This window comes from Barbus barbus, assembly GCF_936440315.1.
Source record: "Barbus barbus genome assembly, chromosome: 20".
Lineage (NCBI taxonomy): Eukaryota > Metazoa > Chordata > Actinopteri > Cypriniformes > Cyprinidae > Barbus > Barbus barbus.
Genome location: NC_136748.1, coordinates 13115804 through 13140007, shown reverse-complemented (window position 1 = coordinate 13140007; position 24204 = coordinate 13115804). Strand labels below are relative to the sequence as shown.

Below are 24204 nucleotides of genomic sequence, written 5' to 3'. Positions count from 1 at the left end.
GACTGAAAGGGAACGTCTCGGTTACATACGTAACCCTCGTTCCCTGAAGGAGGGAACGGAGACATAACTTCCAGTCGCCATAGTTGCTGTGCCACCGCTGTACAGCCGGGGCACACAGTCTCAGCTCCTCAGCGAAAAACTGATGTGTGTTTGCGTGGCGAAACAAGCACGCCAACTGTCATTGGCTTGTTTTGTTAACACAAAACTTTTTTGTTTTGTTTGTTTGGGCTCTCGGGCGAGATCCCATTACGTCAGTTACTCTGACGTTACGTCTCCGTTCCCTCCTTCAGGCAACGAGGGTTACGTACGTAACCGAGACGATATTATAGTTTTTTTTTTTATATATTGTAAGGTTATTACATATAATATTAACCTCCACCAATAAAAAATGTAGGGTTAATTACATTATAATATTAATATTAATACGTAATTTAAACAAATAGTTTAATTTAGCTCAAAGGGAATCATTTATGATTTTATAGGGATTCGAACAGAATCAGTGTTACGGCGATTCACTGAACGAGCCGTATAACAAACTCTGCACTGGATATTAAAATATAAAATATAGTGAAAACACTATTTAATAGCACAGTAACGAAATCGACAGATTAAGGCATTAACTTGTGAGCAGAAAACACAAGATACTTCTCTTTTAAAATATAAATCAGATTTTATTTATATAAACCTAAGACATAAACTAATCTAACACATGAACACAAGCATTCACACATTCACACGTTGCAGAAAGAGAGAGAGTGAGGAAAGGATGAGTTTAAGAGAATGAAACGTGAAATCCCAAGTTTACAGCAATAGACCTGAACAACCATCAATCACTTATTTAACCCTCGTTTTGAGTTTCTCAATGAGGCTAAAATTTATATTAAATACACCAATTAGAACCTGTTAGAATCTGGAGGTGTGTTGCTTGCTTTGCCTGTGTAACGGGTTGTGTCCTCGTTGCAGACAGGGGGGGTTTCCCGAAGTGTCTGATTCGCTGGAAGTTCAGTAGTCTTTGAAGTGATGTCTCTTGGGCGTTGGCTTGCTGGACGTTTGAAGAAGTGCAGTCGAAGCTTTAACATTAACACACGAAACTCCACGGAAAGAAAAGAAAACCAACGTAAAATAGTAAAATAAAATGATGTAATGAGACTAAGTTGTTTTCCTTCTCATTATGGCACATGAGGCCTGAGCATGCTCAAAGAGCGGCACGCACGCGGTGAGAGGGACAAGGGTCCGAGAGTCAGAGAGATAGAGAGTGATGTAACAGAGAGAGAGAAAGAATGGGATGTCCTGAGGTTTTAAACTCAGCTTCTGGACCGTCCCATCTGCACGTATTGACCAATTAGGTATTGTCCTTGCTTAGCTAGGGTGTGTTCTTCACCTCATAAATCAGCCTGTTATCAGTCACATGGTCCGAATTTTACAAGCTTTGGCCAAGTATACCTTTTTGAACATGATTTCATAATAAGACTATGATGCCTTTGACAAAGAATTGATTGGAAGAAACATTCACATCATGGATTTTCGAGCTCATACATACTAAATATGCAATATTTATCTTTAAGGCTCGAGCTATTCAATAATGATTAAAAAGACATACATATTATTTGATTAAAACATGATATGTGGGTACAACATAAAAATGTCCTTTTAGGATGATTTTATGTGCATATGGAAAATAAAGTCTTTGTATAGTTCTAAGGAGAACGAAGGAATGTTCTTTAGACAGGAATGTTGGTTTGTCTTCTATGTGGGGGAGAAGTCAGTCTAAGGAAGCTTGTGAATACAATCGTGGAACCCGTGATGGCCATCTCTTTGACCCTCAGTCTTGATTATTTGCAACAAATTTGACAGTCTCCTTCTTGAATTGGAATTATCAATAAGTGTTCGTTTGTCTCAAGGTTGTAAGCTGTTTGATGAAAGAGGCTTTGCTAAGTTAGGAGTTGCTTCAGCTAGTTGGAGCTAGGACTCCGGACAGATTTATGATATCCTGTTTCTTGGAACCTCTCTTTCTGGAATCTCAGCTTCTCAGGTTTCAGTGTCCTCATGCATCTTAAAAATTGTCTGATTCAGTCTATGATATCCTACATCTCCCCCTTTCGATCGGCGAGGTGTTTAGTTGAAGACGTCGTCGAGCGCTGGAAACACAAAGGCAGAAGAAGCAGACAAGAACACAGCAAACAACAAGACAACACCTCCATAACAGTTACTGTATTGGTGCAGGTCCTCAGGTTATTTGAGGTACAGACGGTTATATTCAATTAGTCAGTATGGTTTAGTAAATTGAACAATTCAATTTGGAAATTGTTGTTCTAATTCGGTTTAATACTTTGATTCTTCGATCAAGTTTTGTGATTTAAATTTGTTTGTTCCTTCTAAGTTGTCTTAACTTATGAATGTTCACCTTTAGTTTCTGGTGGCATCATTTGTGGTAAAATGAATTGACCTATCGTGCATGGAGCTCTCTGGCTTCCATTCAGTTTAGAGTGGCTTGCGGATATTAGGTGTGACGAGTCAATCCTAATATCAGACCTTTGACCCTTGCAGGGTGTCTAGGTGTTTCACCTACTAAAGAAAGAGGGGAAGGAAAAGTATAGGTGAAAGAAGAACAAAACAAAACAAAGCTGCTGTGGGTTTTCCTAGAGTGGTTTGCAACTTATGTTGAGCTAGGATGTCATGTGCAGCTAGGAAGTAATGTACCTTAACTTAGTGTCAGGTGTTCTACCTATTGTGAGGATAGCTGCATGTTTCTTCATGGTGGTGTATGTAACTTTGTTATGCTCCAATTGGTATATTCTACTTGTGAGAAGAATATGTTTGTGGAATGTGTTATCAGTAGATGTGGTTACCTCTGGGTATAGGTAATGTTATGTGTGTTAGTGGTGTAGTGTAGGTGTGGTCAGATCTGTTTCAGTCTGTGTTGCCTTCCCCCTTTTCTGGTATGTCAGTGAAGACTGGCTCTCTGCATCCTTGGCGTGGATGAGGGCGTGTCCATGATCTAATGGGGGTCAGTCCAGCAAGGCAGGAAGTTCTTAAGCAGACAGTCAGAGGTAGTTTGGCATGGCTGTGTGAAGCTGGGATGCAAACTTCGTCTCCTATGTTGCATTCCTTTTGTGCTGCCTTCTGGATGTGGCAGACTTTCTGACCTTCTGTGCTTTGGTGGTTGCTGTTGCACAGACGTGAATGTGGTTCTTGAAGTTTTAGTTCATTTAGCAGTTTACTAGTGAGTGATGGGTGACTGAGGTGATGTTCTCTGGTACCTCAGTTTTCATCATTGGTTGGCCGTGAGAGACTTGTTCATTCTGGGTGGTTGTTGAACAGGTGCTTGTCATCTCTGATATGGTGTTGTACCATGTGATCACCGGCCTTCCGTTCTGTCGCTGGTCACAGCGAGCATGACTCAATTTTGTAGTCATCCATGTTCAGCTTATCTTGAAGGAACTCTTTCAGTTGTTTCATGACTTGTTCCATGTCTTCTGATGGTAAGCTGTCTTGTTCTTGTGCATACTCAGCACTGTGCATGTCTGAGTGGTGCTGAGGTGGGTTTCGTTGTCGCTTACCCACACGAGTCGCCCTTGGATGAGTCAGGCGATTACCTTTGGGTGTCTGGTTAGGTTTCCAGTTGTTGTGGTTTCTTGAGAAGCGTGGCTGGTCCCATGGATTTTTCCAGCGGTTAGGCTGATAGCTGTCGTGGACATGGGGGTCACGTTCTCTGTGCTCTTGATGGAGGACTCTGGTGTCGTGATGCAACTGGGTGTCGTCCAGTGCAAAGCTTGAGTCTTTGTTGACAGAGTTCAAGAGTGTGGAGGTTGTGTTACCTTTCTTTGAGGCCATCTTCTGCTTGTTGTAGGCCTTCTGTGTTAGGTCACGCAACTGTTGGATGGTCATGGAGCCTGGACAGGCCATGACGCCTAGATGGTGGCTGACTCCAGGGTGCAGATTTCTTAGGAAGAGGCTTTTGAAGTTCACATCCTCTTCAAGGTCAGGTTCGTTGTGTGCACCGAAGTAAGCTTGTCGGAGTCGGTTGTAGTAAGCTTGTGGAGCCTCTTGTCGACCTTGTTTGGTTTCTAAGGCAGTCAAAAGTCCATGTTCAGATTCATAGTCTGTAAACTCTTTAATCAGGACTTCACGAAGTAGCTGGTAGTCTGACTTCGTTCGACTGGGCTGTCGATCTAGAAAGTTTCGTACCTCAGAACTGGATGTGGCTCTAAGGAGGTATAACCTGTCTCTGTCAGTCACATGAGGTCTCATTTCCAGATAGAAGTCGATATCTTGAAGATGGGCCTGGATGGTGTGGCCCTCTGTGGAGTTCGGGTCGAACTTGCTGATGTTTTTAGACAGCTTGTCGAGGTCTTTGATGGTCATCCCATGTGCAGCTCCGAGGTCTGCTTGGATGGGAGGTTTACTTTCGTTGACAGGAAAGAGTTCTGTGGCGAAGGCAGGTGAGGTTTTGGGTTGTGGCTCTTCGCTTCTTTCGCTGTATACCAGTTCTTGGATGTGGGACTCTGCTCTGCTCAGCAGAGGTGAGGCTGAGAGCTGTTTCTCTCGCCTTGGCTCTTGTTTCTGCTTATTAGCATGTTTAAGTTCTTTTCTGGCCATGTAGAGCTGATTGTTGGTATCGTCTATTTGTTGGGTCAGATTGTCTATTTTAGAAATGTACCTTTCAAGGTGGTCTTTCAAGGTACTGATTTCAGCATTCTTGTCGCTGATGTCATGCTTGGCTTTCTCTAGGAGCTGTTCAGCATACTGGAGTCTGTTTACCAGGTCTTTCTGGGCAGCCTTTGCATGTTGTTGGTCGAGCTGAGCTGCTGTCAGGGCTGCTTGGAGCTCCTTAACTTGTTCCGTTGATTCCTGCTCCCTTTCGTTGGGTGCTTTGAGATGATCTTGAACTTTCACTTCCAGCTTGTCTATGCGGCGTTGAGCATGTGTCAGCTCCTCTTGAAGGTGGGTGACGTGCTTGTCACTCAGTTTCAGCTGGGTTGTGAAGGCATAGCTTAGAGAGCTGGAGATTTTGACTAGCTCCTCGTGGTTGTTGTTCTGGCTTGAATCTTGTGTCAGGAATCTTCTCAGGATTAGGATTATTATTAGAAATAATAACAGTTCAAGGGTCTTGGGGGTGAGGCTGTCTGTCGTGGCTCTCAGCCAAGTGTTCCCATCTTCCCCTTGTGCAAAGGGGTTTGCAGTCTGCGGCATGTTGGCACGCTCGGGAGAAGAGAGACTGACACAGATCTGTGTGGAGTAAAAGCCTATGTGTGGTGACAACTACGTGTTGTGTCAGTGATTTTGAACCACTAATGTAGTGTGGTGGTGATGACTGTGTTGGTCGCAGTGTCTAGGTGGTAGACTAAAGATGTGAAGACTTCGTCACTCTAATGAGGAAGAGGGGAAAGAGAGAAAACAGGTGAAAAGCAAATTCAATTAAAATAAACAATTCCCTTTTTTTTTCAAATGAGAAATTATTTATTAAAAATTTATTTCAATTAAATGTTATCAAGAAGGCAAACAATATTATTAAATCTCTGTTCTCGACAGATGAATATAATAATAATTCTGATATCTCTTTTTAGTCTGACAGGATTGACAACGTACACCTTACAGTTGGATCGCTCACCAGGGAGGCTGCGAAGGCAACGGTTGCTCAAAACTTCTCTATTAAAATTGATCTCAGTGTTGTATGAGATGTTAAAATTTTGATTGCGTTTTTAATGTAGGGAGGTTAGGAAGAACGATTACAATCAAATTCGGAAAGATGATTAGTCTTTTGACAAGATTGTGTATCTCATTCACTTAGAATTGATTGATGGTTCTTACAGGTCCCCACAAATGTGAAAAGTGAAGATGAAAGCAAGCAGGAGAGAACAGGAGAGAAGAGAAAGAGACAGTAAATCGAGTGGATGGTGTCCACTAGCAAGCAGTTATGCCGACTACGAGTTGTTGTCAGTTGCTCCACAACCAATCAACAAAAATAAAATTTTGGGTGCAAGAGATTTGTCTCTTAAATTTATTTGAACTCGTAGTGAGGGATAACACTGTCTCCTATTAAGGCTCAGGTGAGACAAAGTGAAATTGAAATTAAATAAAGGAGAAAATCAGTAAATAAAAATAGAAAATAGTGGCTAAGTGTATAGCCACAACAGGAAGAACGAGGGAATAAAACGCAATAAAGTAATGAGTGAGTATAAGTCTGAATAGAATCTATTAATATGGGTAATAAATCAATTAGATAGAATAAGTTTACTTAAACTTTCCAAGTTCAAGACTTATTTGTATCTAAAATGATTAGGCCCAGAAGAGAATAATAGAAGTATTGATCATATGAAATGATCTGAGGGAAATTTGAATGATTCAAAATAAATTTAAGGTTTTAATTAAATTTTTGAATTTGGCACAATTAATAATTGTGAACTAGTATTTCCCTTTCTAGTAAAATGCAAATACGTGGTAAGAAGTGAGAATTTAGAGAAATAAGAAATAGAAAGACCAACAAGTCTATTAGTTGAGAGGTGTTTAAAGGGTTAAATCACTTTAGCTTTCCAAACACACACTGTATTAAACCACTGGAGGTTAATGCTAACTGCTAACCTTTGAGGCTAATCTTTAGCATAGACTTGTACCAGGTAAACAACCGTTTCGTTAGCTTAGCAACAGCATCGAGTTTGTTTACATCAGCATCGATGTGCTGCGCGTGCGCAGTACAAAGTTGCTCCGGAAGAAGGTTAAGACTTCCGTGTCACGATCGTAACTGTGGAAACCAAAACAAACGTTGCTTTGCCAGTACAGTTAAGCATGTTACATGAAATGTCAGCGCATTTCAACACTGTACAAATAAACAACACCGCTTTTAGTTGTTCTGCGATGTGGCGCTTAAACTCTCAGTTCGTTCAGAGTTAAACTTATTAAAATAGCAGCTTGGTGCTGCAGGGGAAACAGTACTGTATCAGAAGCCGTGCATAAACACAACAGGTTTTCTTCGCTGTTGGTTCAAAGTTAAACTTTACTTGATAAAGCTTTTAAAACTCCCATTAAAATCTCCCGGACACACGCAGTGTTGAGCGAGATTAACTTCACTTAGTGAACAGTTAACGTTACACAAACAGACAAGCGTTATTGTCTAATGTTTAACTGAGGGAGTCATAGATGATTTAACAATGGAACACGCACTGCTAATCAAACTATGAATAATAATGGCTCTGATAAATAGGATTGAGGAACACGCTCAAAACTATTCTTTATCCACTGATTTATTTCCCGTTTAAATCACTGCAGTTTAGCTTCGTTCTGCTAACAGACTGAGATTCAGGAGAATACTGACTGACCTGGAACCCGCAGGACATCACTTCAACTATAAATAAAAGGCATTACAGAAAGAGAGGAACACGCTCAATTTCGACCTTATTGTACGATCTCAGATGTTAACTTTAAGTTCACTTACTGCAGTCTGAGAAGCTCTTTTGCTGACTTCATTCATTCAAGCGGGGCGCGCGCAGCTGACGCACACACACACTAGTCTCTGCTCAGACGCGTCTCTCATTCATTCAAGCGGGGCGCGCGCAGCTGACGTCACTCACGCGCACGCGCACACACACAAGTCTCGTCTCTCATCCGCGGCAATAGAAAAATATTAAATACTTGGTTTATGCTCACAATTTAGATTAATCTGCCCGCATCCTCCACCAATATGTAAGGTTATTACATATAATATTAACCTCCACCAATAAAAAATGTAGGGTTAATTACATTATAATATTAATATTAATACGTAATTTAAACAAATAGTTTAATTTAGCTCAAAGGGAATCATTTATGATTTTATAGGGATTCGAACAGAATCAGTGTTACGGCGATTCACTGAACGAGCCGTATAACAAACTCTGCACTGGATATTAAAATATAAAATATAGTGAAAACACTATTTAATAGCACAGTAACGAAATCGACAGATTAAGGCATTAACTTGTGAGCAGAAAACACAAGATACTTCTCTTTTAAAATATAAATCAGATTTTATTTATATAAACCTAAGACATAAACTAATCTAACACATGAACACAAGCATTCACACATTCACACGTTGCAGAAAGAGAGAGAGTGAGGAAAGGATGAGTTTAAGAGAATGAAACGTGAAATCCCAAGTTTACAGCAATAGACCTGAACAACCATCAATCACTTATTTAACCCTCGTTTTGAGTTTCTCAATGAGGCTAAAATTTATATTAAATACACCAATTAGAACCTGTTAGAATCTGGAGGTGTGTTGCTTGCTTTGCCTGTGTAACGGGTTGTGTCCTCGTTGCAGACAGGGGGGGTTTCCCGAAGTGTCTGATTCGCTGGAAGTTCAGTAGTCTTTGAAGTGATGTCTCTTGGGCGTTGGCTTGCTGGACGTTTGAAGAAGTGCAGTCGAAGCTTTAACATTAACACACGAAACTCCACGGAAAGAAAAGAAAACCAACGTAAAATAGTAAAATAAAATGATGTAATGAGACTAAGTTGTTTTCCTTCTCATTATGGCACATGAGGCCTGAGCATGCTCAAAGAGCGGCACGCACGCGGTGAGAGGGACAAGGGTCCGAGAGTCAGAGAGATAGAGAGTGATGTAACAGAGAGAGAGAAAGAATGGGATGTCCTGAGGTTTTAAACTCAGCTTCTGGACCGTCCCATCTGCACGTATTGACCAATTAGGTATTGTCCTTGCTTAGCTAGGGTGTGTTCTTCACCTCATAAATCAGCCTGTTATCAGTCACATGGTCCGAATTTTACAAGCTTTGGCCAAGTATACCTTTTTGAACATGATTTCATAATAAGACTATGATGCCTTTGACAAAGAATTGATTGGAAGAAACATTCACATCATGGATTTTCGAGCTCATACATACTAAATATGCAATATTTATCTTTAAGGCTCGAGCTATTCAATAATGATTAAAAAGACATACATATTATTTGATTAAAACATGATATGTGGGTACAACATAAAAATGTCCTTTTAGGATGATTTTATGTGCATATGGAAAATAAAGTCTTTGTATAGTTCTAAGGAGAACGAAGGAATGTTCTTTAGACAGGAATGTTGGTTTGTCTTCTATGTGGGGGAGAAGTCAGTCTAAGGAAGCTTGTGAATACAATCGTGGAACCCGTGATGGCCATCTCTTTGACCCTCAGTCTTGATTATTTGCAACAAATTTGACAGTCTCCTTCTTGAATTGGAATTATCAATAAGTGTTCGTTTGTCTCAAGGTTGTAAGCTGTTTGATGAAAGAGGCTTTGCTAAGTTAGGAGTTGCTTCAGCTAGTTGGAGCTAGGACTCCGGACAGATTTATGATATCCTGTTTCTTGGAACCTCTCTTTCTGGAATCTCAGCTTCTCAGGTTTCAGTGTCCTCATGCATCTTAAAAATTGTCTGATTCAGTCTATGATATCCTACAATATACTGTATATATAATTGCATTGGATATACACTCACCTAAATGATTATTAGGAACACCATACTAATACTGTGTTTGACCCCCTTTCGCCTTCAGAACTGCCTTAATTCTACGTGGCATTGATTCAACAAGGTGCTGAAAGCATTCATTAGAAATGTTGGCCCATATTGATAGGATAGCATCTTGCAGTTGATGGAGATTTGTGGGATGCACATCCAGGGCATGAAGCTCCCGTTCCACCACATCCCAAAGATGCTCTATTGGGTTGAGATCTGGTGACTGTGGGGGCCATTTTAGTACAGTGAACTCATTGTCATGTTCAAGAAACCAATTTGAAATGATTCGAGCTTTGTGACATGGTGCATTATCCTGCTGGAAGTAGCCATCAGAGGATGGGTACATGGTGGTCATAAAGGGATGGACATGGTCAGAAACAATGCTCAGGTAGGCCGTGGTATTTAAACGATGCCCAATTGGCACTAAGGGGCCTAAAGTGTGCCAAGAAAACATCCCCCACACCATTACACCACCACCGCCAGCCTGCACAGTGGTAACAAGGCATGATGGATCCATGTTCTCATTCTGTTTACGCCAAATTCTGACTCTACCATCTGAATGTCTCAACAGAAATCGAGACTCATCAGACCAGGCAACATTTTTTCAGTCTTCAACCGTCCAATTTTGGTGAGCTCGTGCAAATTGTAGCCTCTTTTTCCTATTTGTAGTGGAGATGAGTGGTACCCGGTGGGGTCTTCTGCTGTTGTAGCCCATCCGCCTCAAGGTTATGCGTGTTGTGGCTTCACAAATGCTTTGCTGCATACCTCGGTTGTAACGAGTTGTTATTTCAGTCAAAGTTTCTCTTCTATCAGCTTGAATCAGTCGGCCCATTCTCCTCTGACCTCTAGCATCAACAAGGCATTTTCGCCCACAGGACTGCCGCATACTGGATGTTTTTCCCTTTTCACACCATTCTTTGTAAACCCTAGAAATGGTTGTGCGTGAAAATCCCAGTAACTGAGCAGATTGTGAAATACTCAGACCGGCCCGTCTGGCACCAACAACCATGCCACGCTCAAAATTGCTTAAATCACCTTTCTTTCCCATTCTGACATTCAGTTTGGAGTTCAGGAGATTGTCTTGACCAGGACCACACCCCTAAATGCATTGAAGCAACTGCCATGTGATTGGTTGATTAGATAATTGTATTAATGAGAAATTGAACAGGTGTTCCTAATAATCCTTTAGGTGAGTGTAGTAGCTGATACTAGATATTTTAATGTTCATGCATCTTTAAAACATGAATTTAATAGCACTATTAAATGTTAACTGAATATCCATTTTTAAATTTTCAAACTTCATCTGTTTTTTTCTTGAGCTGAGATTAAGGATGCACTTTTTATTTTATAAACTTTAATATTTTTCCTTTTTTTTTCTAAGTACATATAATTTTTTTGTTAATAATGTCAATCTGAGAAATGGTCAGTTGATTGTTTTTCATACATACAACAGATTCACAAACATTTATTAATAATGAACGTTTTTAAAATGTTCATTTGGGAAACACACCAATGGTCATTTTTATATGCACTGGCCCAGTGTAAGAGTCTGTCTAACAGGCTAAACCCAGTGTTCAGAGGAATCTGTCTACAGCTGGAGTGAACCTGCTGTGCTCTAAAAGCAAAGCGGAGGGGAAGGAGAGACTGCCTTTAAAACATGAAAGAAATGACCTCAAAACAAAGCAGCGCTTTCCCATCACTCTTTCCTCCCAGAGGACACAATCTCTCTTAGTTCGCCCTTAAGCCTGAGTTTCTGCACTCCATGGACCAGCGAGATTGACAGAGATGGAGACTGAGCAAACGAGTTCTATTAAACATGCTATTCCAACTCATTATGTTACATTTATGCATTTGCCAGGCACTTTTATCCTAAGCGACTTACAATATATTCAAGACTGAGCTCGGAGTGGGCCGGGGCTCACTGCTTTTCACATTCCCTGGGAACTGAACCCATGACCTTGGTATTGCTAACGCCATGCCATCAGTTTTCACACATTAGCATTAACATCTTGGATTCTCATAATATACACACATACTGACGGTGCCCAAATGAATTCAGCCTAATTGTAGTGGAGCTTTCGAGAGACGGTTCTCAATAATGTACATAACATAACCCTGTTAATGCCTCTAGTTATGACACGCATGGGGTCAAAGGGCAGACCAAATCCTTCAGGATAATCCTACTGGCGTTTAGAGAAAATACCCCCAGCAACATGCACACCCAAACACGCGCAGCATTAAAATGAATCAGTGTCGCTTCAGCGGTAAACGTGCACAGATAGCATGAATTAAAAATAATAAAGAAGCCTCCTCCTCTGAAGCCCCCCCTTCAATTTATTCATCAGGATGCAAGGACAAGATGTAATTTAGATTCCCTTGCTGCTCTAATGAAGATGAGAGAGAGTTATTTTGTTTATCAGTGCAATGAGGGGTGCTGGGCTGGAAAAACCTCATCCTCATGCAAAGAGCCTAACAGCAAGGTTATATAAGAACGGCTAGGGAGTTTCTCCAACACTTCTTTGTGTGAAAAATACTTTTTAACATTTAATGCTGCATAAGGCATAATTTAAACCTGTCTCTTTGAAGACATTTTTCCCTGATAATGTTTTTTTCCATTACTTCATGCTTGTGGTTGAACAATATGGATTTTTCAATATTTAGTGCCTTTTAATCCGGATCTAGAGTGTTTCAACCACCAACGTAATGCGCATATATTCATCATTCCGCCAATGCAATGTGCATATATATGTCAATTTAATTTTAATAAAACACACACACACACACGTTTGTTTCTGTGAATTGTGGTGACTGTCCATAGACTTCTATTGCTTTTATACTGGCCACACAATATTTTCTATCTCCTAACCCAAACCTAACCCTAAAATTAACCCTAAAAACTAGCATAAAATTCAAAGCATTAATGTTTGCCTACAAAACCACCTCTGGCTCTGCACCCCTTTACCTAAATTCAGTACTTCAGACCTATGTGCCCTCTAGAAGCTTGTGTTCTGCAAGTGAACGATGCATTATTGTGCCATCCCAAAGAGGGTTGAGCGACGTTTTGTTCCGTCCGCCACGCAGTGCAAAATCACACCACGAGCGAAGAAACTGTATTCGATAGACCACGAGATTCTGGGACGCTTCAGAAATGTGCGGCGGCGCACCTAATATAAACACAAGCACTGACTGAGTGGTCACGATCAGCTCCGGTGGCCATGTCAAAACCGTAACGTGCCGCAGACGTGTACAGTGTTGCGCAGATCAGCTCTCACGTCACTGAATCTTCTGTTAAAAATGAACCATGCATGCATCATCATCATGTAAAACTAAGAATTAGTCTAATTAGAATCTAAATGAGAGAAAAATATAGGTGCGGGTGGGTGGCGGGCAGATAATTTATTTGAAGCAGCAGATTCGGGTGACTTTTGAGCTCATCTGCACATCTCTAACACACATATTGGCCAACACCACTGTGGCTTTCAGTATAGTGTGCATCCCTAAGGCCCGAAACATGCTCTTGTATGTGAATTTACGCACATAATAACACATCCAGTGTAATGGCACAAATATTTGAAGGGAACTCCATCATCTCACCCCCTTGAGGTTTGTTGCCGCCACACTAATGCGAGAACATGCTTGAAGAATATGGCGTATATTCACTGGCAAAATGTACACCTTGAAAGCACTGCAAGTCACTTTGGATACAACTGCCTGCCAAAGGCGTTAATGTAATGTAAAGTGTGCACAGATTGCCGCCTGCTTTTAATGTATTCGCCAAGCATTTGTATCGGTTTTCATACCTACGTGTATTATGTTTCTGGCCTAAGGCTGTCTTTTTTTCCTCTCATGCTCTCGTGTTTTCAGCCCCCGCGCTCTATTCTGTGGGAGAAGCTCCTCCATCAAGCTTTATTGACTTGATAATTGTAAATTAATCTCATATTGGAAAAGCATGTTTGGCCAATTTACAGTCCATACCGCAATATTTCATTTCTCCAGTGCATTCCTTTATCTTTTCTGCTCATTGTCTTGTGCATTGTCTGTAGGTGAAGCAAACGATCGGGATGTTCAGGTTATCGAGTTGCCCATCGTGGACAGCCTGCACCCTCGTCCCCCATATCTGCCCCTGGCCATCCCTGAAGACCTTGCGGACCGGCTTCAGAGGCTTCATGGAGACCCATCTGTGTGGTGGGTGTCTCAGTTTGTCAAGTACCTGATCCGCCCTCAGGCTTGGCTGTTGAACGAAATGCAAGAGGCCACCGCCAAGCTGGGATTCAAGCACCCCATTATAGGGTGAGGACATTACACATCAAAGCATCACATGAGGCCATCAAAACCACTCAGTTGCTACATGTTTCACTGTATTTTATTAGTGGAGCTTTCTGAGACAGAATATACTATGCTTACTTACTATATTATTTAATTTAAAAAAATCTATTAACATTTTTAAATAATTAATTTATATATTAAATTTAGTTTTATATTATTTATTTGTTTGTTTGTTTTAGGGGATACAAATGGGCATAAGTTCCGTATTGATACAATAGAAGTTAATGGAAATAAGTCAATGTGTGGGTTTACTGCTATACTCTAAAAAATGCTGGGTTAAAAACAACCCAACTTGGGTAATTTGGCAATCTATAAATATTGGACAGAACACACGCTGGGTTATTTTGACCCAGCTGCTTGGGTTGAATGTTTTTACTCAGCATGCTGGGTTGTTTTATTTAAGTCAACTATTGTTTAAAAATTATTATATTGCTGGCTTGAAATGGGCTGGAAATTAAAAATCACACACAGTATTACTAGAGGCGACAGCAATAATCAAAAGATGATTAATTTAATTTAAGCGTATTTAACCGTTCTCTGTAATCGCTTTTCACCGAAATAGTGCTAATTTGTGTCCTGGTGTGTCACCGTAATCTGAGCCAATGATGGGCTGCTGTTCGCCAGGGGAACTGTGAACGTCAAAAGCATTTCCATCATGCGAAACTACCACTGCTGACACAGCTGACTGACATTTCATCCTTATGTTGCATTGCATAAAATAATACAATTGACAGCACAGTAAAGACTTTAAAAATTAAATAAAATGTATACAAACCATTTATTTCGCTGAAGAAGTGCACCAAATTGGCAGCGCTGAGAACCACTGTCTCCTGTAAAGGACTCAAAAAGCCCGTGCTCTGACTGTAACTCAGCAGCTGGGTTGTTTCTTTGGAGACAGGCTTAGCCCAGCGGTCGGGAAGAAAAAAAAAATTACCCAGCAACTTAGTTATATAAAATCTACCCAGCATTTGGGTTTAAAATTTTTTTAAATAAAGCACCTGGGTAAAAATATTTAAAAAAAAAACATCCCAATAAAATGACCCAACAGGCTGAACCCAGCATTTGGGTTAAAAAAAAATAACCCATAATTTTTTAGAGTGTATGATGTAAACCTCAAGCTTAGGAAACACAGGCACTGATAGGTTTTGAATATATTTATTTGTGAGAGAGAGGGGGAGGGAGGGTGAGAAAAGGAGGAGGGAGACCCTTTCACACAAACCACCACTGCTCCAACAATCAATCTCCACTTACACCCACTATGCTCTCTACTGGGAGCGCAACCACTCACAGACATCTTTCTGTCTCTATCTCTCTCACACACACACCATTCTTACTTTCTGCCTTCTCTTTATTCAGCCGCCCATCTTTACACTCACACATAGACACATAATGGTTGGCATTTTCAGAAAATCGCCAGCCCAAAGCGCAAAACCTTTAAACATCTGTTTAAAAAAAAATAGAAAGAAATTTTATTCTGCTGGTCTGTATTTTTTCCTGTTATTTGTCGACCTTGAATCCCTTTCTCACTTGGACGCACACAATCAGGCTGACCCAGGTATTGCTCTTCTCTCCAGGGTGCATGTACGCCGCACAGATAAGGTAGGGACGGAGGCAGCATTCCACCCCATAGAAGAGTACATGGTGCATGTTGAGGACCACTACCAGAGTCTGGCCCAGCGCATGCATGTGGACAAGAAACGAGTTTACCTCGCCACTGATGACCCCTCTCTACTGCAGGAGGCCAAGTCTAAGTGAGTACACTTTATACAGTCTATGAAAACAAGCCTTAATATCTCATGCTGTGTTGCTTAGGAGTTGAATTCATCTTCTTTTAAGGACCTGTAGGTAATTAACTGGAAAATATTAGACAAAAATAATAAGACGCTATCTTAGAATCGTAAATACCCTAAGTTTGAACCAATATGGAACATCATCAAGTGACTGAAATGAAACGCTTAACAAGGCAACAACTTTCTAGTTCACACCAAGGATGATATCTGTAACAAAAGTTTTCATATTTATTATAATTCTGAGAATAATCCACACCACAGCTATAACAGTGACAATGACAGAGGAATAATATAATTGGAATCACTTTCAGAATGTTTTTTTTTTAGCTGATAAACAACAAAACAGACAATCAGCCAATCAGACTTTAAAGAGCTTGAACATTCAGAATGGCAGATGACATAATTGCAGTGCGCGCATGTGTTAGTGTGAATGCTAATATAGTTATCTGTATACAGTAGTTATTTTTTACAAGTGTTGTTCTGGACTTCATCCAAGATGGCGGCTGCTCCGGGTCCCAAAGACTGTGCTTTTATGCCTTTTAATGTTGTCTGTTCGTCTTCAAATAGTGTAAAATTACCGCTAACTCGCAAGGAAATCAATCCAAAACACATATATGATCGCCAAAGCCTTTTGGATATCGGCAACGCGTACAAACAACAACTCTCGTCGGCAGCTACTGAGAAGCTACGAGGCCTTTGTTTACTGCTGGAGCCGGACCTCAAGACCATGGCCTCGCCTACTGACGCTACCCGCACAAGGCAGCGTCGCAAGCGGTGTGAGAGAGGATGGAAGCGCTCTGGAAAACAAACTGGACTTGATTCAACTCAGTCGGTCTACACAGCATGAGGCAAGGGATTGTTGTGTGTTTGTTTTCACCGAAACATGGCTAAACGACAACATCCCAGACTCCGCCATTCAGCAGCACGTGCTAACCAGCTACCGAGCAGATAGAGATTCATCACTATCTGGTAAGACCCGCGGTATGTGTGTATATCAACAAAGACTGGTGTAACAATGCTGCGGTATTATCAAAACACTGTTCATCGCTGGTGGAGTTTATGTTTGTGAATTGTCGACAGTTCTATCTGCCACGGGAGTTCACGGCCATTGTTATTGTCGCGGTTTACATACCAAATTAAAAATGCAAAATGGTCATATGCTCAAAAAATCAAAAATCACTTCACAGACACACAGAGCCTGTGACAAGCCTTTCAGACCATCACTGACTACAAGCCCCCGCCACAGGCCTGGGATGATGACACATCCCTCCCCGATGCACTCAACCACTTTTATTCTATTTATCTATGAAATGCAGAATGACACACCTGCACAAAAACTGCCCACACCTCCCAACGGCGCTCTGTCTGTCTCCAGCCGACGTAAGGAAGACCCTATCTAGGATCAACCCACGCAAGGGTGCGGGTCCTGACAACATACCTGGCCGTGTTCTGAGAGACTGTGCTGCACAGCTGACAGATGTGCTTACAGATATCTTCAACACCTCGCTGAGCCAGGCAGTCATCCCCACGTCTCAAATCCACAACAATCATACCAGTACCAAAGAAATCACCTGTGTCCTGTCTAAATGACTACCGTCCCATAGCACTGACTCCAATCATGATGAAGTGCTTTGAGAGGTTAGTCATGCACAACATCAAAACCAGCCTCCCCAAAACACTCCACCCGCTCCAGTTTGCATACCGTCCAAACCGCTCTACGGATGATGCAATTTCCTCCACCCTCCACCTGGCTCTTACCCACCTAGAAAATAAAGACTCCTATGTTAGAATGCTGTTCATTGACTTCAGCTCGGCATTCAACGCAATAATCCCACAACAGCTCATAAATAAACTAAACCTTCTGGGCCTTAACAATTCCCTTTGTAATTGGATCCTGGACTTTCTAACCGGAAGACCTCAGTCAGTCCGTGTCGGCAACAACACCTTGAGCACTACCACACTGAGCACAGGTGCCCCACAAGGCTGTGTGCTCAGCCCGCTGCTCTTCACGCTGCTGACCCACGACTGCACTGCCAAGTTCAACTCTAACCACATCATCAAGTTTGCTGATGACATAACAGTGGTAGGTCTCATCAGCAACAACGATGAAACGCACTACAGAGAGGAAGTGGCACAGCTAGCTGAATGGTGTGGCACTAACAATCTGTCCTTCAATGTGGAGAAGACAAAGGAGGTTGTGATAGACTTCAGGAGAAACTAAATTCCTGGGGGTGCACATCACAGAGGATCTCACCTGGACCACCAACACCATGTCACTCTCCAAAAAGGCACAACAGCGCCTACACTTTCTCCGCCGGCTGAAAAGAGCAAGTCTCCCTCCACCCATCCTCACCACATTCTACAGGGGCACTATTGAGAGAGTGCTGACCAGCTGCATCACTGTCTGGTATGGGAACTGCAGTGCTGCTGACCACAAGACCCTCCAGCGCACAGTGAACACAGCTGCAAAGATCATCTGTGCCCCTCTCCCTTCCATCCTGGACATCTTCCTTACACGATGCTCCAGCAAAACCAACAGCATCCTGAAGGACTCCACCCATCCCTCCCACAGTCCCTTCCAGCTCCTACCATCAGGAAGACGGTACCGGAGCATCAGAGCCCGCTCCGCCAGACTGCTCAACAGCTTTTTCCCCCAGGCTGTGAGAGCCCTGAACTCAAACCACCCCCTATGAAACCCCATGCAAACCCCTACCAACTGAAACATGGACCACCCCCCCCACCCCAAACCTTACCACACAAAAGAAAAAAACTGTATGGAACTTTTTTGTGCAATTCGAAGTGTGCTACACACAGGTGAGTGGGCCTGTACAAACCACCTGTAGTAACACACTCTCCTCTATGTGCACTAGACACTTTACACACACTGCTGCGTGTACACAATCCCACAAAAGACTCAGCAATATATGTATGTTTACATGCTCATGCACTACAAATCATCCTGCATTGTTCCCCAACCAGCTGCTTGACTCAAAATGTTTCTCTTTGCACATGTACAGTATTTATGTGAAGCATTCGTATAGTTTGTATTTTTTATCTTCTATTTTTTTTAGTTTGTATAGGGTAAATATTTATATACAGTATACTATTGGTTAAAATCTGTAAGTAGGTTAGTTGTGTATAGGTTTATAGTGTATAGGTGTGTAGGTTCATAGTGTTTTTTTATAGGTTTAAAGTGTTTTTTACTTCATTGTTGTACGTCTGTATTTATGTAGCACCGTGGTCCTGCGAGGCACGACATTTCGTTCCACTGTATGTCCCCACATGTAGCGGAATGACAATAAAGCTCAACTTGAACTTGAACTTGATGTGAACGGTCAGTTAATTTCAGAGTCTGACATTAGCATGGTGCTATGCTAATAGCTCAATACTCTAATAAATAAATACAAAGCACACACATTTTGGGTGATATTGTTACATTTTAATTAAATAAACCAATTTTTTATTAATTTGTTCATTTTCCATTCTCCTTCCACCAGCTTATAAGAAAATTTGAGCATGTAGTGCATCCTGGGATTCCTTTATTGGCAAATGATGCATTCAGTGCTGCCCTCTGTTTGTAAAAGCCTTGACATCATGAACTTGCCTAAAATTATGCCTAAGTTAGACAGCATGGAGGACCTTTTAACCCATTTTTGTTTTTTGTTTGTGTACAGGTATCCTGATTATGAATTTATTAGTGATAATTCTATTTCATGGTCGGCTGGGCTGCACAACCGCTACACTGAAAACTCTCTGAGAGGAGTCATCCTGGATATCCACTTCCTGTCCAGGACCAACTACTTAGTGTGCACCTTCTCTTCACAGGTACAGTTTGACCCACTTTTGTAGAAGTTTTTGTTCTGTTTGTCTCCTACACTAACTTTTTGTCCCTTTTTGCACCGGCATGAGGTTTTTTATTTTTTTTTATTTTGCAAGTGCCCAAACCTCCCACAGCATTTCTATGGGGTTAAGACTTGACTGTTCGACAACCCTTAAATTCTTTTTGTTACATTTTTAAAACATTGTTTTGAGGATTTGCTTTAGGGTTTTTGGTCATGTCTTTTTTCTAGAGTCTACTTTGTTAAACGTTAGCTTTTTATGGATGGACTAATATTCTTCACAAGTACTCTCTGGTACAATACAGACTTTGTGGTTTGTGATTTTAAGTTTTCATGCCAGGCATGATGTCTGGCAATCAGTAGTCTTGCAGATCCAACCTTTTTACTATCGGCTGAAAGTCTGGCCCATTTATTCTTGCCAGAAATTGCCCACTTCACACTGTGCAGTTTTTGGCTGTCGATTTTGGCTGGCAAAATCATTTATATTAAATAATATTTGTATATTACAGATCACCAACATTTGATTGTTTAGTGTGACATATTCATTGGCAGAAGACTAATTGCCTTTATGATCAATTTTCTAAGTCGCAGTTCTTTTCAACAGGACAATTGGGACCAAAGTTTTTGCTACAATATCGTACTTTGACATAAAATATGTGGATGTCACAGTGTACCAAAACTTCTAAACAAGATCTCACTCAAGTCATATTGTAGAGCAGGGGTAGCCAACCTTGCTCCTGGAGGGACTACGTTTCTGCAGCGTTCAATTCAAAACCTGCTCCATCCTGCCTGTTATTTTCAAGTAACCCTGAAAACTTTGATTACCTCGTTCTGGTGTTTTATTAGGTTTGGAGCTGAACTCTGCAGGACGGTAGCCCTCCAGGAGCAGGGTTCGCTACCCCTGTTGTAGACTTATCAACAATCGTAGCGTGTCCAGCTTTTAGAAAGGCAACTTTTTGTCCAGTGGCTCCTCTAAATCTATCATTATAGCAGCCTGATCCATTGAAAACAAGACTTTGTATTTTGACAGACTGATTAAAAACTCTCAGAAAGGCCAGCCAGTCAGATCCAAGCAATGAAATCTGAAATCTTGACATTTTTATGTGCCGTATGCTCTAGAATGTTCATGAGCAGTCTGTGGTTACTTTGTTCTAATAGTCCTTAATCTTCACTTCAGCTTTTCATGAGTAGCGCTCAACCATTGTAAAGTCCATTCATCTTTGTCAGGTGCACCTGCATATCCTCTCAACTCCACTTTGCTCTGAAGTTTCAGCTTGAAAGCAGCTTGTGGACGTGTCTTTGTTTTCATTTCCAGGTATGTCGAGTGGCCTACGAGATCATGCAGACTCTCCACCCAGACGCTTCCTCGTTCTTCTATTCCCTCGATGACATCTACTACTTCGGTGGGCAGAACGCCCACAACCAGATGGCTATCTACCCGCACCAACCACGCAATAGCGACGACATCCCGCTTGAGCCTGGAGATGTGATTGGTGTTGCAGGCAACCATTGGGATGGATACTCCAAGGGAATCAACCGAAAAACAGGCCGCACCGGCCTCTACCCCTCCTATAAAGTCAAAGAGAAGATTGAGACAGTGAAGTATCCCACGTACCCAGAAGCGGACAAACTTCTTAAAAAGCCGTAGATTGAGACAAAGACAGCGCAAATACTCTTGTTTATGAAATGAGGAAACCCTGGACCACCCAGATGGGGAATGCACTTTGTGTGTGAGTGTGTATGAATGTGTTTGTGTAGGTATGTCTGTGTGTGTGTTGTCTAGGGGTTCTTCACAGGGTTTTGGGACACCTTCCTAACTCTGGTGCTTGAACTTTGAGTCCCCCTGAAATGGCAATCAGGGTTGTGGAAGAAAAAAAACAAAGAGGATGAACTCAAGGCAACAGAAACGGAAGGCACTGTACTGTAGGTACTTTCTAATTAATCGCCGGGTAATGAAGGGAACTGAATATGTTAATTTAAGAACACAACTGGAAGAAGTGACTTTGCAACTCCAAACTCGTCCTTCTATGCTCTTATACCTCCTTGTGCACAATGATGGCATCCTTTACTCTAGCCTCACTCAACTCGTTTCTCTCATGCCATCGCTACGCCAGCTGACACTCCTCTTCACACCCATAAGCTATTAATTTCCACTGCCATACTGTGCTTTTGAATGTGACTTATGTTGTTTTTATTTTCATTGTAAGATTTATCATGTGTTTGCGTGTGTGTGTGTGTGTGTGTGTGTGTGCGGATTGGAAAACGGTGCCTATCAGGGCGATTGACTCACTTTTATGGGACGAGTTTTGACTCTGGAGCCTTATGGACCAGCCTTTCCACGCAGATTTACACTCCTCCCCTCCTTTCCACTTAGTGTCTTATCCACAGCCATGTGTCCATCATGTTTTTTAAGAGATCATTTCATGTTATCACATTTTAAAATACAAAACAGATAAGAAAATGTCACTTAATATGAAGATAATGATACTAATATTATTATTATTGATGATGATGATGATGATGATGATGATGATAATAAGAGAAAGAATAATTATGGTATAAATTTTAGTTAATCATGAAGGAGTTTTCATTGTTTTATGTTTGGGGGCATTGTCTCTTTGGTAAGCAGATCAAATAAACTTGATTAGACAAATTGGGTTTCTGTCTATATTTTAATTTTGTGTGTGCTGGCTATTCTTTAAAGACAATTGACAATCAGCCACTGAGTAGTCTCTTTTTCACCTCAGAAAATGGCACCAAAATGCTAACAAAATTTAAGATAGGCTATATAGGCCTAGGCGTAAAAAAATGTCAATTTTTATATTTCGACTATATTCACAGTAGCAGAATACTTTTTCAGTTCTGTTTTAGAGCTCTGTTGTGTTTACACACCGTTCATACTGTAAACGAGAGTCACATCCGTGTTTTATAATCGCACCAACTTTATAACTGACAGGAGTCACTATCGCAGTCCATAAATCTGTGACGTGTGAACGGACCCATATTAAGCGACAGTTGTCTACACGAAATGCAATGCGAGAGCCGCTCTTCATTGCGCGACTTTTCAGGCTACAGCTGTGTGACATCCAGCTAGTTATTTTGGATCCCGTCGCTGTGTTCGCTGTGCTAAGAGATCCACTTGCCAGCCCTGTGGTCTTTGCGTGACCCAAATGCTACACGCTACACTCAGGTAATAAATAAATAACAGCAAACCTTCTGTGGTCGCCATTTTTGTGGCTTTTTACTAAAACTCATTAAAAACATGTAATATTATAAATATGTGTAATACGGAAATATTCCATTTCTATTAATACAAATTTTATCTGTCAGTATAATAAAATAATTTCCACTCATGTTAGAAGGCAGAATAAAATGGTAATGAACTTTTACTGTTTGAAAACCCCTGGCCTAGAAGTGCATATACTATAATATGTGACCCTGGACAACAAAACCAGTCATATGTCAGGATTGGACCAGTTTAGTCATGTGTTTCAGTTCCTGTTTTGCCTTATTTGGTCACCTTCCTGTCCTTGTTTAGTTTCATTGATTAATTCCCTGCACCTGTGTTTTGTAATTATCCTGTGTTTATAAGCCCCAGTCTGTTCAGTTTGTGTTTGTTGGGTCTCCTTGTTTCTATGTGTGTTTGCTCAGCTCCAATTGTGGATTATCACCTGTGTTTTTCTTCATTAACTGTGAATGCAATTCTGTGTTTTGAGCATTCCTCCTGCAGCAGCGTAACGTTTCATCATAAGGGTTGATTTGTTTTTTTAAATTGAGATTTATTCATTATCTGAAAGCTGAATTAAGGCTATTTAAAAATCTGGAATCTGAGGGTGCAAAAGAAAAATAATTGAGAAGGTTTCCAAATGAAATTCGTAGCAATGCATATTACTAATCAAAAATGAAGTTTTTATATATTTACGGTAAGAAATTTACCAAATATCTTAATGATCTTGACATAATATTCTAATGATTTTTTGCATAAAATAAAAATCTATCATTTTGACCCATACAATGTATTGTTGCTATTGCTACAAATGTATTTGGGCCACTTATGGCTGGTTTTGTGATCCCGGGTCACAAACATGATATCAGTGTAGGGTTAAGGTATACAGGTGCATCTCAGAAAATTAGAATATGGTGAAAGAGTTCTTTTTTTTTTTTTTTTTTTTTTTTTTGTAACTTATTTCAAATATTGTAGATTCATTACATGTAAAGTAAAACACTTCAAAAGTTTTTTGTTTTAATTTTGATGATTAGAGCTTACAGCTCATGAAAATCAAAAATCAGTATCTCAAAATATTAGAATATTTCCTAAGATTAATAAAAAAAAAGGATTTGCAAAACAGAAAAGTTCTTTAAAATGTTCATTAATGCACTCAATACTTTGTCAGGGCTCGTTTAGCACAAACTCCAGCATCAGTGAGGAATGGCATGGAAGCGATCAGCTTGTGGCACTGCTGAGGCACTATTAAGCCTTCAGCTCGTCTGTATTGTTGGATCGACTGTTTCTGATCTTTCTCTTGAAAATATACCATAGATTCCATATGGGGTTCAGGTCAGGCATGTTGGCTGGCCAATCAAGCACAGTAATATCATGGTCAGCAAAGCACTTGGAAGTGGTTTTGGCACTGTTGGCAGGTTCTAAAGTCCAGCTGGAAAAGGAAATCAGCATCTCCATAAAGCTTGTCAGCAGTTGGAAGCATAAAGTGCTCCAAAATCTGGTAGACGGCTGCATTGACACCGGACTTGATAAAACACAATGGACCAA

At 40.9% G+C, this 24204-nt stretch overlaps 1 protein-coding gene across 3 annotated transcripts in view; it reads left to right on the top strand.

Moving 5' to 3' along the window:
* The window catches only part of LOC306886633 (alpha-(1,6)-fucosyltransferase), a 98222-nt gene extending 76132 nt beyond the window's left edge, over positions 1-22090 (top strand). For all 3 annotated transcript variants that reach the window (XM_079443912.1, XM_079443913.1, XM_079443914.1), the window contains 4 exons: positions 13522-13768; positions 15379-15555; positions 19269-19419; positions 20749-22090. In XM_079443912.1, the coding sequence (XP_079300038.1) occupies positions 13522-13768; positions 15379-15555; positions 19269-19419; positions 20749-21081 (908 nt within the window). In that variant the 3' untranslated portion in view covers positions 21082-22090. The remainder of the gene's footprint in view (positions 1-13521; positions 13769-15378; positions 15556-19268; positions 19420-20748) is intronic.
* The last annotated feature ends 2114 nt before the right edge of the window (positions 22091-24204 follow it).